General features: G+C 41.1%; 1 protein-coding gene across 1 annotated transcript in view; it reads left to right on the top strand.

Moving 5' to 3' along the window:
• The first annotated feature begins 4,817 nt into the window (after nt 1-4,817).
• Nucleotides 4,818-19,822, top strand: part of LOC140486398 (zinc finger protein 654-like) — a 56,650-nt gene continuing 41,645 nt past the window's right edge. Inside the window, exon 1 of the mRNA XM_072585478.1 lies at nt 4,818-4,969. Coding sequence (XP_072441579.1) covers nt 4,844-4,969 — 126 coding nt within the window. The 5' untranslated portion in view covers nt 4,818-4,843. The remainder of the gene's footprint in view (nt 4,970-19,822) is intronic.

Here is a 19,822-nt window from a genome sequence, read left to right on the forward strand (position 1 = left end):
GACAGAAATGTTTGATTAAGGGGAAAATTCAATTGAAAAACAGGGGAAAATTTAGTACTTGTTGGAGAAAATATCTTACTTTCAGACTAAAATGTGTCAATGTTCTTCCTAAGTTCTGAAATCCTGAGTCAGGAAAATTGGTGTGATCGTAGAAATAGGAAACCAGTGCTTCAGTTAGATATGATAATAAATGGAAAATAAGATGTGTATATAACTTGTGTGGAATTTTTAACATTGCATTACATATTCATTAAAGAGGAAGGAGAGTAATAGTGCCAATTGTTGTACATATTATTATAAACTGTTTTTAGTTAATTATTGTATTCACATGTGCTGCACTTTGTTTTAGGTTTTTTTTCTGCAGAGTAAGGTCAGGACAGAGGTGGCCAAAAGACTCCTTGTGTGGGCGAAGAAAGCACTTTTACTCCTTCTGGAACACACTAGGTTTTCACAAACATATATCTGGGAATATTTACTTTGTCATCTTCTGATCATTTGCCTCCTCCCACTACAATTTGCTAGTCTTGTTTCCACCATCTAAGCCCTTGCTCAATTATATTGGCATCAGGATCACACCATTTTACTAATGCCTTCATCAGGTTGCAACTTCTGACTTTAAGATAAGTCTCTCACGTTTGCAGTATTTGGATCAGCCAGTTTGAAGGTCAAAGAAAGTGAATGAAGCTGGGCAGAAACAATGTGACCTCAGGCCAGTAAAATGATTAGATTTAATCTGAGTAAGTGGGGATTAAAACGAAGACCAAAAGACCACTGGGTAAACACAGAAAAAAGATTATTTACCAGATGAAGGGAAGTGAAGAGTATGTGAGAGTGGCAAAATTATTTTAAAGAAGATTTCAATCAATCCGATAGAAATTGGGAACAGTCAAGTGGCTTCAAACCAGAATAAATAAATATAATGCATGACTCCATGATGACTCACTGACTAAGTAAAGCAGCAGTGCTAATTTTGATGTGGTATTCATGTGATGCAGTTGACGTGCATGAATATAAGAGAGCTCCACAGTAAGTGATTGTAGACATTTGACGTACACTGAGACCTACTTTTGCTGGAAACCAAATTAGTAAAAAATAAGTTCAAAAGTTTGGAATCATTTATTGGATGGGGAGGTTTGAATACAGTGCTGGACATGTGTATCCTGAGTATCAGTCCCCTCAACTGAAACAATCACAACCCCAAATAACTCAAGTTGATACTTTAATTTCTTATTCCACATACTTGGGGAGGGGTGTTGGAAATGCGATAGGTGGAAGGAGGTCAAGGTGAGGGTGATAGGTCGGAGTGGGGTGGGGGCGGAGAGGTCAGGAAGAAGATTGCAGGTTATGAAGGCGGTGCTGACTTCGAGGGATTTGACTGAGACAAGGTGGGGGGAGGGGAAATGAGGAAACTGGAGAAATCTGAGTTCATCCCTTGTGGTTGGAGGGTTCCTAGGCGGAAGATGAGGCGCTCTTCTTCCAACCGTCGTGTTGCTATGGTCTGGTGATGTGGGAGTCCAAGGACCTGCATGTCCTTGGTGGAGTGGGAGGGGAAGTTGAAGTGTTGAGCTACAGGGTGGTTGGGTTGGTTGGTCCGGGTGTCCCAGAAGTGTTCTCTGAAACGTCCCTCCTCCCTACCTTTTATCTTAGCCTGCTGGACACACTTTCCTCATTCCTGAAGAAGGGCTTATGCCCGAAACGTCAATTCTCCTGTTCCTTGGATGCTGCCTGACCTGCTGCGCTTTTCCAGCAACACATTTTCAGCTCTGATCTCCAGCATCTGCAGTCCTCACTTTCTCCTCGAACATTTTAAAACATGAGCCTTTTTGAGTATGGAAGGAAGATAACCAGCAGGAAAGTGATTGTTTTTGAATTAACCTATTGAAACTAACTGAAGGAGTGGATAAATAAATAAGAAGAACCAATTCAGCCTCCCTCTCCTGGGAGTTTAAACGTTTATGGCATCCGAACCACAACTATAATAATTTGGAGAACCTCATCCAGGATCTGGTCATAACACATCAATTCCCAGTTTCAACCCTTACTTTTGATATTAGATTACTTACAGTGTGGAAACAGGCCCTTCGGCCCAACAAGTCCACACCGCCCCGCCGAAGCGCAACCCACCCATACCCCTAACCTAACACTACGGGCAATTTAGCATGGCCAATTCACCTGACCTGCACATCTTTGGACTGTGGGAGGAAACCGGAGCACCCGGAGGAAACCCACGCAGACACGGGGAGAACGTGCAAACTCCACACAGTCAGTCGCCTGAGGCAGGAATTGAACCTGGGTCTCTGGCGCTGTGAGGCAGTAATGCTAACCACTGTGCCACCGTGCCCCCTAATGATGTGTACCTGCTTGACTGAATTACTGCATGACAGCAGCTGATAGCTGAAAAATGTGTTGCTGGAAAAGCGCAGCAGGTCAGGCAGCATCCAAGGAACTGGAGAATCGACGTTTCGGGCATAAGTCCTTCTCTACTGTATCAGGAGGGAGAAAGTGAGGGCTGCAGATGCTGGAGATTAGGGTCAAGAGTGTGGTGCTGGAAAAGCACAGCAGGTCAGGAAGTGTCCAAGGAACAGGAGAATCAATGTTTTGGGCTTTAGCCCTTCATCAGGAGGATTAATGGCTTATGCCTGAAACATTGATTCTCCTGTTCCTCAGATACTGCCTGACCTGCTGTGCTTTTCCAGCACCACACTCTTGATCCCGATCTACTGTACCATTCATGTATAAAAGACTTGACTTCAAGGATGAAAAGAACTTTAGAAAAAGAGGGAAAACTTTCACTGGTAGACAAACAAACAGATAGATATAGAACTAGAAATAACCAATAAGCTCAGCTGGTCTGTCACTGTGGAGTGAGAAATCGAGTTGTCTTTTCAGGTGCAACTGATTCTGAAAAGAGTCATTTTGGATTTGAAACATTAATCTGCGGGGCTTTTCTGTTTTTGTTAACTTTGCTTCTGTCTCCACAGATGCTGGCAAACTTGTTGAGTTTCCCCAACGCTTGCTGTTACTTCAGAATTCCAACAATTGCAGTATTTCGCTTTTATTCAACAAGTAAAATGACAAGAGTGAGTGTTGGAACTCCATTCTTTACCAATATTCAAGGTATGATTTTGTTGTAAAATTTTACAAAGGTCTTAGGATAAGGGGTAGCAAACATAAAATAGAGTTAAGGAGAAACTACTTCTCCCAAAAGTATGTGAATCCATGGGATTCCCTCACCCAAGGTGTGGTGGATGCTGGGAGAATGAGTAAATTTAAGGAGGAGTTAGACAGATTTTTAATGATAACGCATTGAAGGGTTATGGGGAGAAGGCAGGGAAATAGGTGTAAGGAGTATATCAGCATGATCAAATGACACAGCAGACTCGATTAGCCAAATGGTCTGATTCTGCCCTGATATCTTCTGAACTTATGTAAGACAGTGGAGGAGGCTGGCCAAATTACAAGGCATCTGGATGGTTATATAAATAGGAAGGGTTTAGAGGAATATGGGCCAAGTGATGGCAAATGCAACTAGATTTAGCTTTTATTCATGGAGGGATCGAGTTCCAGAACCATGAGGTTATGCTGCAGCCGTACAAAACCCTGGTGCGGCCACACTCGGAGTATTGAGTACAGTTCTGGTCACCGCATTATAAGAAGGATGTGGAAGCTTTGGAAAGGGTGCAGAGGAGATTTACTAGGATGTTGCCTGGTATGGAGGGAAGGTCTTACGAGGAAAGGCTGAGGGGCTTGAAGTTGTTTTCGTTAGAGAGCAGGTTGAGAGGTGACTTAATAGAGACGTATAAGATAATCAGAGGGTTAGATAGGGTGGACAGGGAGAGCCTTTTTCCAAGTATGGTGACAGCAAGCACGAGGGGGCATAGCTTTAAATTGAAGGGTGATCGATATAGGACAGATGTCAGAGGTAGTTTCTTTACTCAGAGAGTAGTAACAGTATGGAATGCTTTGCCTGCAACAGTCGTAGATTTGCCAACTTTAAGTACATTTAAGTCGCCATTGAGCAAGCATATGGACGTACATGGAATAGTGCAGGTTAGATGGACTTCAGATTGGTATGACAGGTCAGCGCAACTTCGAGGGCCGAAGGGCCTGTACAGCGCTGTAATGTACTATGTTCTACTAATTTAGGATATCTGGTCAGCGTGGATGAGTTGTACCAAAGGGTCTGTTTCCATTCTGTACATCTCTATGACTCTATAAGAAATCACAATTTCAAAAATATACTTTCTTCATACATTTTCTACAAATAAATACAAACAATTACAACGCAGGTTGGTATAGACACTGCAGAAAATACAGTGGAATTTCGACATTCTTCAATTCAGCTCCAACCCAGTTGCAAGAAAAGCGCACTTCCTAATCTGAAGAGTAAACTATGTGCTTTTGCATTATGTGTTTACAGGGGACACCGTGACTACAGTACAACCTGGTCACAGGAGAATGGCCACGTGCAGCCTTTCGGGGGCGGGTTCTGGGTGATTGGCAGTCACCGCCCCGCCCCTCCCCTCCCCATTGTCAATCAACGACTTCGTTCCGGCTCACCCCGCGACGTCACGTGATCTCCGCGGTGACTCTCCACCTTAACCCCCACCTCCCCGCAACCACCACATCACCGAGAGTGCGCGAGCGTGGGAGCGCGATGACGCAAGTGAGTGCGGACGCCGCTACGCGCGCTCGTTCCCGTGCGTGCACGGACACTGCAACGCGATGACGCATTGGCGTGTGGACGTCGGTACGCGCGCTCGTTCCCGTGCGTGCACGGACACTGCAACGCGATGACGCATTGGCGTGTGGACGCTGGTACGCGCAGGTAGGGGTTAGAAGCATGGCGGAAGAAGAGGAGTTTGATGTAAGGAGTCTGAGGAAAGAGCTGGAATGGATAGAGAATGAGCTGCGAATGTCCCTGGGCCAAGTCAGTGCGTCTAACGAGTACTGCCTGAAGTTCTGTCGAGTGAGTGTGCTGTTGCTTTTAATTTCGTTGTTGCTGCTTGTGAAGGCCGGGGGGGGGGGAGGGGGAGGGTGTGTGTTTGTTGGGGCGGAATGCAACAGTCTTGGAGTGAGAGCTTCTTGACAGCCCCTGCCACCCTCCCAATTACACCGTCAAAGTTACAGCTGAAAATAAGCCTCACTGGTTACCTTTGTAGTCTATTCCCTTCCTTCTCTCTTCACCCCTTCCCTCCACCTCTCCCCCCCCCCCCCCCCCCCGAAACCAAATTGTGGGAGTTGGGATATAATTTCTTGGGGGAGAAAAGTTGTCTTGTCACTCTCACACACACTTTATTTTCCCCCTCTCTCCCACCCCAACCTCTCCTCCCATCCTGTTTGTGTATATGTTGTTTCGAGCTGTTTCCCGAAGCTCGTTTCGTGGCTGTGGGGCTGTGACAGTTTTATCTCGGTTTAATGAAAGGTTCACTTTTTTTTTTCTCCCCCAGGCCTGTATTTAACTGTCAAACTGCATCAGCGTTGCTGTTCAATCTCTATGGCGTCAACTTAAGATTTTTTTTGGTAAAGACGTGACTTGGGTGTGCAGTGTCAATGAATAATTTTCGATGTTGTGGTTAATTTAAAATCTGGTAATTACAAAGGGCTTTGTCAATGGTGTGAAGAAACTGGCTGCTTTTTCTTTAACTAAACTGATTAACCTGGAGGGAAAAAAATACACATTTGAGAATAATTGACTATTTGTTAAGATTTTAACTTTTACTTTTTTTGTTTATGTCCTGATCTAAACCTGTTGACTCTCCTCCTCGGATGCAGCCTGACCGGTTGTGCTTTTCCAGCACAACACTTTTGACAGCATTTGATTGATACCTTTCTCCCTCAAGTTTTACAGTACTTGCTACACAGTTTACTGACATTAAGCTGATTAGTCTTATACTCAAACAGTACCCTGTCCCATCAATGTGTATACATATGTGTGAAAATGATACTGTCATGTGGTGTAGTGTCTCATTGGATGGTAGACAAACAGTAAGCTGGAGAAAAGGATGAATTGGGGGTAAAAATTAAGGGGTGCTCTTCAGACTTTGGAGGACTGATGGGAGATTGTAAGATAAACCTGTTCAGATTGTGTTCCAGGAAGCAATTTGTCAGTATGTAATATGTAGCTGCGCAAGACTTTTTCATGATTCCAGGTGTCTTTAAATACATTTTTTGAGTAGTTGCATTTTTTTATGCTGAAGAAAGGTGTTATATTTCAAAAGTTCAGGAAGATTTATTGATTGAAATGGTCATTATAACCACTGAACATCATATATGGATCTTGTATTGTAGATATCTTGTATATGCAGTATTTATCTACATGTTGCCTCAACAATGAAACTACAATCTCAGATTTTGCTGATATTGCTGATGACACCCAGATCTATCTATCTCCTCACCTCTCTTCATCTTTCCACAGTTGGAATTGTCAGATTGTTTTTCTGACATCCAGTACTGGAAGAAATGATGTTTGCTCTTAAACATTTGAAGGACTGAAGCCCTGCATGCAAACTCTATTCCCCATAAGTGGATTGCGTTCCTATCTTGGGCAGCTGTTTGAGGCTGAAACTGACTGGCACCATATCAAATTAAGAATGTGAACAATGTAGCTGTGCCACTACATAGACTGTCTATTTCTGCTTATATCTGCCTCATCTCCTGTGCTGCTGGAGACCTCATTCATGTCCCTTTTACCTTTAGAAATGACTCTTAAAGTATCTGGCAGCCTCCTAGATTTCTATCACTGTAAACTTAAGATCATCTGAAACACTCTTGTCCTTGACCTAACACGTGGCAAGTCCTGTTGACCCATTGCCCAAGCCCAATTACCTACATTTTCTTTAATTTAATCAACTTGATTTTGAAATTCTCTTCCTTGTTTTCAAATCCCTTCATGACCTCTCCTTTCCCTCTCTGTAAACTTGTTCAGCACGCAGTCTTCTGAGATGGCACTCCTCAAATTCTGACCTCTTGAGCAAGCCCTGTTTTTAATTGCTCCACCACTGGTGACATTGCCTTCAGTTGCCAGTTGTCATAAATGTCTGTCTCTTTTACCTTCTACTCCAGCCTAAATCTTTGACACAGTTTTTGGTAACTTAGCGTGATATTTCTTTAATTGCTCTGTTAATTTTTGCAGCTTACAACATTTCATAGTGTTTAAAATATTATATAAATATAGGCTGTATTAACTCGTTTCAACTTTCTTGGATTTCTTATGAAATTATATCAAGTGGAAGATTTGCTATCACGCTGCTTTAATTAAGCTCGCAAATTTGATTTTCACACGCAAAATTCAATGTTATTTTCAAAGCTGCTTGGATATTGAGTTTCTGAGCTTGTACAAATTATTTTTCTGAAAAGGTCACTTAAGTTGCACATAAGTTTGTATGCTCAATGCCACGAGTCAGAATTAAATCATGTCACTACCTGTACAGTGCTGGTGTTGCAGTAGGTCTTGTTTCTGAAACAAATTGATCTGTTGATTGTAGTGGAGAGCTGTATCGCTGAACTATTGATTGGAGAACTGCCTAAAGGTGTGTGATAGTCCAGAGGCTACACTTACTGCATGCATCATCAAAGTCTGTAAAACCCATCTGTTGCAATTGGAGTAGAAAGTTGCTTTATTATAGCTTTGCCTTAAATGAGATTCTCTGTCCCTGCTGGTTTCTGTGGAATGTAATAAATGGTCTCTTACTGCTTCACTTGTAAATTAAAATTGACTTGCAATCTTAAGATGCATTCATCTATTATTTGTTATCATTCCAAGTTTCTCTCTACTGAGGAATACTTGAAATAAATAAAGTAGCAAATGGTAAAGTTGCCATGGCTGCTCTGTCAGGAAGGGAAGACTGGTGCTTTGCCCTGAGGGTCACCATGCCTGAGAGTCACACTGAGAAGTTGGGACCTTTATGATAGTATATAACAGAAAAATATAAAAACAAACCCTTTAAAACCAACAAAGTCAATAGCTGAACAGTGTAGAAATCTAGCAAGCTGCTTTGTATAATTAAATTAAGTAAATACGTTTCTCAGAAATATTCAAAAACAAATATAAATGAACTTACATCCATTTACTGTACAATGAATAAATGTGAATGGATAATGCAAACGTTAGCACAAATGTGGAAAGTTATGGAAAGTGTGCATGTTATAAACACATAAGGGAAAGTATCTATTTCTTGAGTCACTTTTGTTTGAAGTTGTTTGAGATTGGAAATAAATGAAAAGCCCCTTGAAAGAGGGAGAAATATTTGTTTTCTCGAGGATGCAGTCACATAAGATCCAGAAAGTCAGATGTGTACTGACAGCAGGGTAGGAGGGGAAGTTTGATGGTAAGGAAATGCAAACCACGGAGCTTAGTTTATCCAATAAGTATGGAGGAAAACTTGGTAGAAACAAGGATGACCGGGAGAGTCTAATAAACAAGAAAAATTATACAAATAAGAAACAAAAAGCAGCACAAAGAAAACTTATGGTTCAAATTTAGCTAAATATGTTGAGTGAGTAGTAATGCAGGACTGTTAATGACAGGAGCAGTTGAGGCTTTCATGGGTCATAAGGAAATGACAGATTTGTTAAATTAATAATTTATCTTTTTTGTTTGGTCAGAAAACAAGGGGCACAGAGAAGCCTAAAAAATGTCAAGTGAAGCAAATTATTTGATTCTAATTTTTTAAAAAAGTAACAAAATAATTGGACTTAAGATAATTTAGTCTCTCCTAACCTGATTGTTTTCCCACCAATCTTGAAAGGAATGGTAACTTTGGTTATACTTTTCCAAAGCACTCTAGATTATTTTTATTTAAATTGCAAATGCAATTTCATTAATTACAAGGAGGTTGAGGAACAAATTGAGCAAATTGCAGATCTGTTTAATCATACTTGAGGAAGCATTATCAACTGAATAACTGGGTAATAAGAACAGAAACATAAGGAATTGGTGAACAGCCACAGGATTTATACCTACAAGGTTGCTCTGCCATTCAACAAGATTATGACTGATCTTATTGTGACCTTAACTCCACTTTCCTGATGCCTCCCATAACCTTTTGACAATGTTGTAGTTTAAATTCTGCTCTTGAATATAGTCAATGATATAATCTCCATTGCTCTCTGGGGAGACAGTTCCAAAAACTAATGACTCTTGTAATTTCCATCTCAACTTAGACACTTTTCGAGCTCCATGTCGCCTAGTTCAAGATTCCCTTATGATAGAAAACATCCTCACACCTACCTTGTCAAAACTCCCAAATCTTTTGCATTTCAATATGGTCATATCTCATTCTTCTAAACTCTCATGAGTATAGACTAAATAATTCTTTATATGTTAACCCCTTCATGGCAGGAATCAACAGAGTCAGCTTTCTCTGAACTGCTTCTGATACAAGTATATCCTTCCTAAGTAAGGAGACTAAAACTGTACAGAGTACTCTGGGTGCCATCTCATCAATACAAAGGTAACAAATTATTTGTATTTTTATATTTCCCCCTTTGCAATAAAGTCCAGCAATCCACTTGTCTTCCAAAATATTTGCTGTGTACCTGTTTGCAAACTTTGTGATTCATATACTAGAATATCCAGATTCCTTTGTACTGAAGCATTCTCAAATGTTTGTCAGTTTGAACAGTATTCTGCTTTTCTATTCTTGAAGTGGAAATTCAAATTTACTATTTTTATTTGTTCAGGGAAGGTAGGTGTTGCTGGTTTAGTCAGCATGTATTACTAAATATCCATGCTTAAGTGCCTCTTGAACTGATTGGCTTGTAAGGTCATTTTGAGGGCAGTTAAAAGTCAACCATATTGTTAGGTCTGGACTCGTATCTCCCGCAACTACGGGTAAAGTTTTATTCACTTTGCTAGCTGAACTCTCAAAGAGTGCTAATAAATGTTTTGAACGCAATTTCCCTTTGCGCTGTTATTTTCTAACTGTCAGTAGCTACTTACTTAAAGAAACAAACTGTAGATGCCAGAACTCAGAAATAGAAACAGAAATTGCTGAAAAACCTCATCAGGTCTGGCAACATGTGCGGAAAGAAAGCAGAATTAATATTTCAAGTCCAGTGATGCTCCTTCAGAATTGAGCAGTGGAAATAAAATAAGTATCATTAATGGAAAAAGTGCTAGAGAAACAAATGGTGCTAAAGACTGAAATCCATTGAAGCTGATTAAATGCTTTCTTGTGTATTAGTAGAAGTAGCTAAAGAGATGGTGAGTGCGCTGGTAGTAATCTTCCAAGAATCCGTAGATTCTGGAAAAAATCCCAGCAGATTGGAATACTACCATTATTAGCATGTTGGTAAAAAATAGATGGAGACAAAAAAGGTAGCTCTGGGCCACTTATCTTCACATCTGTTATTTTTAAAATGTTAGAGTCTACTATAAAGTCTGTAATAGAACATTTAAGTTTCACATAATCAAGCGGAGTCAGCATGGCTTCATGAAGGACAAACTTATGAGAATTTTTTTGAAAAGTAACAAGCAGACTAGATAAGGGTAAAGCACTTGATGTCTCCTATTTGGACTTTCAGAAGGAGTTTGGCAACATCAAACTATTTGATTAAAGCCTATGGGATTGGAGGTTGTCCATTAGCATAGGGAGAGGTTGGCTCACTTGTGGAAGACAGAATTGGGACAACCAGGATGGCAACTTGTTACTAGTGTGGTGCCACAGAGTTCAGTACTGGGGCCACAATTATTTATAATTTATATTAATGATTTAGATGAGGAAAGTGAATGTACTATAGCCAGGATTTTGGATGAGACAAAATTCAGTGATACCTGAAGTGGTGATGATGATAACAGAGAAATGTGGGTTAAGTGATCAGGCAAAATGCTTGGTGGATGGAATATAATGTGGGGAAATGTGAGATTATACACTTTGTAGGATGAATAGAAGATCTGATTATTAATTAAGTAGCCAATGACTGTAGAAGACTACAGGCAGAGAGATATAGATGTCTTTGTCCATGAATCTCAAAAAGCTATCATCCAAATTCAGTGGGTAATTGGAAAAGCAAAAGGAATGTTTGTCTTTTATTTGAAAATAAATTGCTCAGTTGGCTGGATAACTGGTTTGTGACGCAGAGTGGTGTCAACAGCCTAGGTTCAATTCTTACACTTCCTGAGGTTACCATGAAGAACTCTCCTCCTCAGCCTTTCCTCTCACCTGAGGTGTGGTGCTCCTCAGCTCAAACCAACAGCAGTAATCTCTCTCTCTCTCATAGTCTGTTAAGACTAGCCTTGGACAAGGCGTGATGTTTTTGGTTCATCTCTGCATTGAATAGACTAAACTGTTGCAATCTCCTTCATTTCTGACTTTACAATGCTGTCAAATCCATTTAGACATGCATATTATGTAAGGTGCTCTCTATTATGAGAATCAAGACAATAAAGTCAGTTGCAAAGGTGAAGTGAGAAGATAACATCATATAATACCTCCAGCAGATACTACAGCTTTTGTATGCCTATTGCTAGTCTTAAAAAAAAGCAACAAGATTATCTTAAATCAAAATAAAAATGATTATTTTTAAGCCGAAAAAATTTTATTCCTCCGCGTAGATCTTTTCTTTTAGATACTGTGAAGTACATTTGGTGATAGAATTGCAGTTCAACCTTTTTCCAACTTAGTTGCTCTCCTGTAGAATTCCCATTTGAATTATGAGTAGATTGTATAAACTCTGGGTATACACAGTCACTGTAATCCTCAAGTGTTTGGCCCAATTTCATGTTTGATGCACATGTCCATGTTATTCAACATTGGGATAGGGGTAAATTGGGATTATTTGAATTGGAGCAGGTATGGGGGTGGGTTTAGGATCGTTTGCATCCCAATCATTTGACATTATAATTATTATAAGAAATAATTTTAACAAAGTTAGTGGCTTTTAGAGGAAGATTGTTACTTGTCTGCAACCATATAGTAAAAACATGTTGCAAATGTGAGATATTGTATTATAGGTCTCTTTACGAACTCACTCAGCTAGCTATATTTACTAATACCGCATTCCCATTCATTCATTTGTAACTCTTTACTAGCTTGCTATGTTTACTATAATGTGTTTTCATTCATTTGTTCATAAAACCATGTTTTTGTATTAAGTTTTACTATTACAAGATTAACTAAGTTAAAACATTCCTTTTAAAACATTACTACTTCTTCACACCTTCAATCCTTGTTAGCCCCATGCTGCAAGCAGTGTTTAGGCCTTTTTCTATAACAAAACTATCTCTGAATAAATATAAATATCATAATCTGTTCAGAAACAACACTCTTCCGAGATCGTGTCTCCACGACTCAGTCAAAGATTTGGAAACGTGACATTAATCAGCTCTTATCAACTGTCTCTCAGGACCTGCATAGGTTACAGAACACCAAACGGTTTCCCCAACTGCTATGTACCTTAAATTATCTTGAGAAGGTGACTTAAAAGAGGTTTTGGGATTTACATATTAATGGACCAAAACTTGCAACCCATTCTAAAAGCTGAAAGACTTGACAATCCAGGTGTGTTCAATATATCATTTCAGTTTCAGGACACTGTAATCTTTTGCTATAAATTCTGTCTATGATCTTAACCACCCGATGAAGGAGCAGTGCTCTGAAAGCTAGTGCTTCCAAATAAACCTGTTGGACTAAAGCCTGATGTGTGATGTTTAACTTTCTACCTGTTAAATAAATATCAAAGAGGGTTGCTAACCCTTGAAGAAACTTACTTCCAAAACAGTGCTGTTGTGAAATTGCTTTAATGAATGAGTAAAGAACTGTCAAACCAACAATAGTAAATAAAGTCTCATGACCCAGCTGTGATAATCAGTTTAATATCCTTTATAATTTAGTGTATGTATAATTTCTAATTTATTTAGATCATATGCAGGTCGAGAACTTTCACTAATATGTACTAACTTAAAAGATAAAAGGGCTAACACCTTTTTAATGATGCAAGCAGACCAGACAGGCACTCTAATCCTAGTAGCAGCCAGCATTTAGCAAATGTTTAAGTAATCTCCTGTTTCTCCAGGACAGATGTTACACGAACTTTTGTGTGTAATAGATAAAACAATGTAAACCATAGTGAAAGGTTTTAATTTATGTAAGAACGGTATATAAAGAGGCTGCTGTAAGAACTGTACTTCATGATTTAATTGCAGCCTCAAACTGTGCCACTGGAGTTGCTGAATGAAGAGGCTATTTTTACCATTAACCGATTTCACTCGTTATTTGAACACTATCACACAATTTGGCATAGTCGGCAGGATTGCTGGGGGCATTATCTAAACTGACCGGTCACTGACTGACAGTCCTTTTGAGGGTAAGAAGCTTCCTTCTTAGAGTTGTGATCTAGCACCTGAACGTGATCCCGAACCTTTTGTGAGTTGGCCATTTTTCGAATGCCTCCATGTCTGGACCTTGCTCCAAATTGGCAGGAAATTGCCCGTGACACGTATATTTGGATGACCATACGTGACCCAGTAAGCTGCCTGTGACCCCCAAAAGCAGACTGGCCCGTCCTGACACAACACGGAAGAAATGCTGCGGCAGTTATAAAGCTGCCTTGAGGTACAGTTCTTGTGAGGGAAGATTCTAACCAAAGGTGGGCAGCAATATAATTTACCCAAGGACAGTGCACTCTGGATGATATGAAATGGGTCTAGGGAAAATATCACCGACAGTAAGATAAACAAAGAATTAAATGGTCCCTGGCATTAATGGGACAAATTTGATATCCCGATCAGCCCATGATTGTGAAGTGACATTGCTTAAAGAGAGCAATTAAGTGGTACATGAGTAGCTGCAAAAAGAAAGATCAAAATAGGAAAAAAAATCACCTTAAAATGCAGGAGGTTGAAACAGAACAGAAAATTGAAGGATGAGATAACAGTCCCTGTAAGTTTCTTTCCTTGTTTCCAAATCCATATAGAATTTGTATTCGACTAGACATGATGTCCAGGAAGTGGGTCAGCAAAACCAAGCTATTGCCCTTTGGAAACAGAAGGACAAAAGTGATGGTCCTCCAGCAGTGAAAGTGATGAGGACTGTATTTCCCCAGCACCACGTTTATGGCCCTTTAAAACCAACACAGTAAAGATCGAGAAAGTGGTCAGGCAAAAGTTAGAGGACAACACTGAGGTGGATGTTTTGGTAAACTGGATTGAAAAACACACTCCATGAATCTGCAACCCCCGAAAACATGGACAGGTGGTCTTAAGAAATGCCTCATCCAAACATCGAGGATGGGAAAATATGGGAAAGCCTAGACTGGTTAAGGGGAATATGTATGCTCAATCCCTAGAACAGGGTACAGATTCTGAGCATGATTGTAACTAAAAGAGAAGGGCACCTTCTTCATGAGGCAGTCAAAGGTGCCCTTGGAGAATCTGAGCAGGAGTTGCAAGCTGGCTGGACAGCAATAAAACATTGGCTACACAGAGTCCACCTAACACCGATTGGACAAAAGTCACAGCTTGCTGTCAAAAAGCCACAGAAGAGGTCCCCGAATATAAGCGAAGGCTTAGGACGACCTGGAAAGAATATGCTGGAGTCCCAAATGTGTAGGAAGACAGGGATTTTCAAGCTGCCGGTTATGGTCTCTGGAAATCTGCTTTTGCCACTGGACTTAAACCTGAGCTCACTAAAATGTTAAAGCTGACCAAACCAGATTGGGGCCAGAGGGGGACTAATTGTTATCAACTAGTTGATCAAGCCCACTGGCTGGAATGAGATATTAGTGCTGAATTGCAAGCCCTACAGGCAGACAAATAGAACAGACCCTCAGTAACTCTGGGAAGACCCAAGAGAAATAAACAGCCCAACCATGAACCCAACTAGCTCCCAAGCTGCAGATCTTGAGAAAAACTTTAAACCCAAGAGAAACACCCAGGGAAGTGTCAAGAATGTAGGAAGGAAGGCTATTGGGGCAGGAGGTGCTGGCAAAGGGGAAAAGGGAGAAGTCACCCAATAAACAATAAGGAAGAAGAGACCCTGGAACATGGGAGTAGGATTGATCTAGAGCAGTTTAAAAAGCAAACCACCCAACAGGAGCTGCTGAAGTTGACAAAAAAAAAATTGAGAGTCTACCCCATGCTGCTTTACGCTCTTACTGGCTTTATGCCACCAGAAGGAAGATCTGTGACCATGAGGGCGGCCGACCTGGAGTGTCTTTTCGACACAAGACCAGAATTTCTTTGCCTTCTGCAGAGATATGAGACCAAACTCCCACTAAGAGGGGCAGTGAAGATAGCTGATGGAGCAGGAGCTGATAGAATCAAAAGGACCAAACCCCCACACGTTGAATTTGTGTTAGTAATCTATATATGGATAGGATCTTTCGCCTGGCTGCTCCTCTGGATGGATATCCTCACCCAACTGAATTCATTTTTACATTTCATGATGGTCAGATAATGTGGTCCATCAGAACCCTACAGAGGGAAGAATTAAAAGATCATCCTGTCTGGGTAAAGACAAGGATGGCTGTGGGTTACTAAAAATGGATCAGTTTGCCAACATTTACACAGACTCGCATTATGCTTTTGGAGTTACCCTGATGTTAGGACTGACTGGAACTTTCACTGTCCTTATCATCCACAGTCGTCAGGGCAAGTGAAAAGAATGGATCAGACCCTAAACCAGCGACTGTCTAAATACCACCAGGACAGAATGCCCTGTCCCCAGGTTTTACCAATAGTTCTGTGCTGTGTCAGGACTACCCCAGACTACATGACCAGTCTGAGTCCATTTAAATAGTGACATCTGGGCCAGCGTCCCTACCTGGGACAATAGACCTCCAGAAGGCTGACTATCATCTTATGAGTGATACCCGATGCTGCAGGTTCTGCCGCCTCGGGTATCAGCTGCATGGAAGAACCTGCCTGAGGAAGTGCTGAATGGGTTCATGTGAAAAAGATTGACCAGGAACCTTCAGGCATGAAGTGGGAAGGACCATACCAGATGCTGCTGATCACCCAGTTGGCTGTCAAGGCCCAAGGGAAGGAGGCCTGGATTCATGTTTCACACATCAAATGAATGTCCTCCAATAAGAGACAGACTGACCATCACGATGTTTATTATTATTCTAACTGTGTATGTTGTCTCTTTTTTTTCAAAAAGTGCAGTTGCCAACAAACTGTTAAAATTTGAACATACCAAATGATGAGCCATGTCCCCGCAAACCCCGTCAACATCTAAAAGACCCTGGTGGTACATTTGAGTTTGGATGGGAATTGTTATTCTCTTTGAAAGGTATCAAGTAGAGTCAAAAGAGCCGGGGGGGGCGGGGTGGAATTGAGCGATATTATGTTATAGGTCTGTTTACTCACTCACTCGCCAGTTTACTATATTCGCATACTGCATTCCCATACATTCCTTCATAACTCTTTACTAACTCGCTATGTTTATTATAACACGTTTTCGTTCATTCATTCACAACTGTGTTTTTGTAGTACATTTTACTATTACAAGATAAACTAAATTAAAACATTCCTTCCAAAGCATTAGTGCTTCTTCACATCTTCAAATCCTTATTAGCCCCATGCTGGAAGCAGTGTTTAGGCTTATTTATACATCAAAGCTACCTCTGAATAAATGTCAATATCGTAACCTGTTCAGAAACAATACTCTTCTGACACCATATCTCCATGACTCAACCAAAACTTTGAAAACATGATAATATTGATCAGACCTTACCAACCCCCAGGACCTGAATAGATTACAACACATCAAACAATTTCCCCAACTAGTATGTCCCTGTTATATACATATTAAACTCCTCTTTAAGAAACTTACTACCAAAAAAGTGCTGTTGTGAAATTGCATGAATGAATGGATTCTGGGTAATCCAAGATGGAGGACGGGGAAAAAATTCTGGCTGTAACAGCTTATCCCTTGAGGTATTTTAGGTGTTGGAGGTGATTCCCTCAAATTCCAGGAGCAGCAATTACTGTTTTACATGCTGTTGCATTGCTTTGGAACTTTGGGGAAAAAAAAGTCAAAACAACAGCAGTTTTAAAAGGGAGTAGAACAGACAAAGGAAGCACATGATAAGGTCCGTGCAGGAGACAGAGAGAAAGGAACTGACACTGCCTATGCTGTTTGAATTCATGGATCGCTGGACATCAGAGTGCATCTGGGAAAATTAACAAACCGTGAAATTCACAACTGATCTTGGAGGAACTGTTTGGTGAAATTCACAGCACAGAAGTAGATAAGTGAATTGTTGTTTTAAGTGTGACCTATAGAAAGGCTGCAGTAGTGAGTAGAGTGGGTTCTTTCTTGATTATATGTTTTTGGAGATATGTCTCTTGATTAAACTTAAAATATATGCCATAACTATTAATTTAACCTGGGTCAGTGTTTGTAGAGTAATAAAACTGTTAATTTCTAGGTCTATAGATTGTAAAGAAGCAAAAAGGGCCTTTAGTAGAGTGAAATGTGCTTCCTGTCAGATGTAGGCGTTTAAAAGAGAGTTTAAGGATTACAATGGATTATACCTGCCATAAATGCTGTTGGTTGCAAATCTTATCAGATCGAATGGATTGGTTGGAGATACAGTTAGAAGCAGTGAGGAATTTGCAACAGCAACAGTATGTGATGGATCGCAGTTATAGGAAAGGGGGAAAAGTCTCAGATACAGTCACATAGATGGGTTAACTCCAGGAAAGGTAAGAGGTAGGCAGCTAGTGCAGGAGTCTTTTGTGGCTAAACCCATTTCAAATAAATATGCTGTTTTGGAAAATGTTGGAGGGGATGGATTGTCAGGGGAACGTAGCATGAACAGCCAAGTTTCTGGTATTGAGACTGACTCTAATGTAATGAGGGGTACGTCGGGTTCAAAGGGATCAATTGTGTTAGGGGACTCTCTAGTTCAAGGTATAGACAGACGTTTCTGTGGCCAGCAGTGAAAAATCAGAATGGTGTTGCTTCCCTGGTGCCAGGATCAAGGATGTCTTAGAGAGGATGCAGAATGTTCGGACCGGGGAGAGGGGCCAGCAAGAGGTCATTGTCCACATTGGAGCCAATGACATAGAAAGGGAAAAGTTTGAGATTCTGAAGGGAGGTTACAGAGAGTTAGGCAGGAATTTAAAAAAGAGGTCCTTGAGAGTAGTAATATCTGGATTACTTCCAGTGCTACGAACTAGTGAGGGCAGGAATAGGAGGATAGAGCAGATGAATACATGGCTCAGGAGCTGGTGTATTGGAGAAGGATTCACGTTTTTGGATCATTGGAATCTCTTTTGGGGTAGAAGTAACCTGTACAAGAAGGACGGATTGCACCTAAATTGGAAGGGGACTAATATACTGGCAGGGAAATTTAGTAGAGCTGCTCGGAAGGATTTAAACTAGTAAGGTTGGGGGATGGTTTTGAGGGGTGGGACCCAGGGAGATAATGAGGAAAGAGATCGCTCTGAGACTGGTACAGTTTAGAACCGAGGCGAGTCAACAGCCAGGGCAGGCACGGACAAGGTAGGACTGATAAATTAAACTGCATTTATTTCAATGCAAGGGGCCTAACAGGGAAGACAGATGAACTCAGGGCATCGTTAGAAACATGGGACTGGGATATCATAGCAACTACAGAGACATGGTTCAGAGACGGGCAGGACTGCCAGCTTAATGTTTCAGGATACAAATGCTAAAGGAAGGATAGAAAGGGAGGAGGGGGAGTGGTGTTTTTGATAAGGGATAGCATTACAGCTGTACTGAGGGAAGATATTCCTGGAAATACATCCAGAGAATTTATTTGAGTGGAACTGAGAAATAAGAAAGGGATGATCATCATATTCATCAGATTGTATTATAGACCTCCTAATAGTCAGCGGGAAATTGAGAAGTTTATAAGGAAATCTCAGGTAAGAATAATATGATTATGGTCAGGGATTTTAACTTTTCAAACATAGACTGGGTCTGCCATAGTGTTAAGGGTTTAGATGGAGAGGAATTTGTGTGTACAAGAAAGTTTTCTGATTCAGTATGTGGATGTACCTACTAGAGAAGGTGCAAAACCTGACCTACTTTTTTAGATTAGATTAGATTACTTACAGTGTGGAAACAGGCCCTTCGGCCCAACAAGTCCACACCGCCCCGCCGAAGCGTAACCCACCCATACCCCTACATCTACATTTACCCCTTACCTAACACTATGGGCAATTTAGCATGGCCAATTCACCTGACCTGCACATCTTTGGACTGTGGGAGGAAACCGGAGCACCCGGAGGAAACCCACGCAGACACGGGGAGAACGTGCAAACTCCACACAGTCAGTCGCCTGAGGCGGGAATTGAACCCGGGTTTCAGGCGCTGTGAGGCAGCAGTGCTAACCACTGTGCCACCGTGCCGCCGTACTCTTGGGAAATAAGGCAGGGCAGGTGACTGAGGTGTCAGTGGGAGAGCACTTTGGGGCCAGCGACCATAATTCTATTCGATTTAAAATAGTGATGGAAAAGGGTAGACCAGATCTAAAAGTTGAAGTTTTAAATTGGAGAAAGGCCAATTTTGACGGTATTAGGCAAGAATTTTCGAAAGCTGATTGGGGGTAGATGTTCGCAGGAAAAGGGACAGCTGGAAAATGGGAAGCCTTCAGAAATGAGATAATGAGAATCCAGAGAAAATATATTCCTGTTGGGGTGAAAGGGAAGGCTGGTAAGTATAAGGAATGCTGGATGACTTAAGAAATTGAGGAGGAAGTGAGGACTGCAGATGCTGGAGTACCAGAGTCGAAAAATGTGGTGCTGGAAAAACACAGCAGGCCAGGCAGCATCAGAGGAGCAGGAGAATCGACATTTCTGGCATAAGCCCTTCTTCAGGAATGAGGCTGGTGTGCCAAGCGGGAT

This window comes from Chiloscyllium punctatum, chromosome 15 (genome assembly GCF_047496795.1).
Source record: "Chiloscyllium punctatum isolate Juve2018m chromosome 15, sChiPun1.3, whole genome shotgun sequence".
Classification (NCBI taxonomy): Eukaryota; Metazoa; Chordata; class Chondrichthyes; order Orectolobiformes; family Hemiscylliidae; genus Chiloscyllium; species Chiloscyllium punctatum.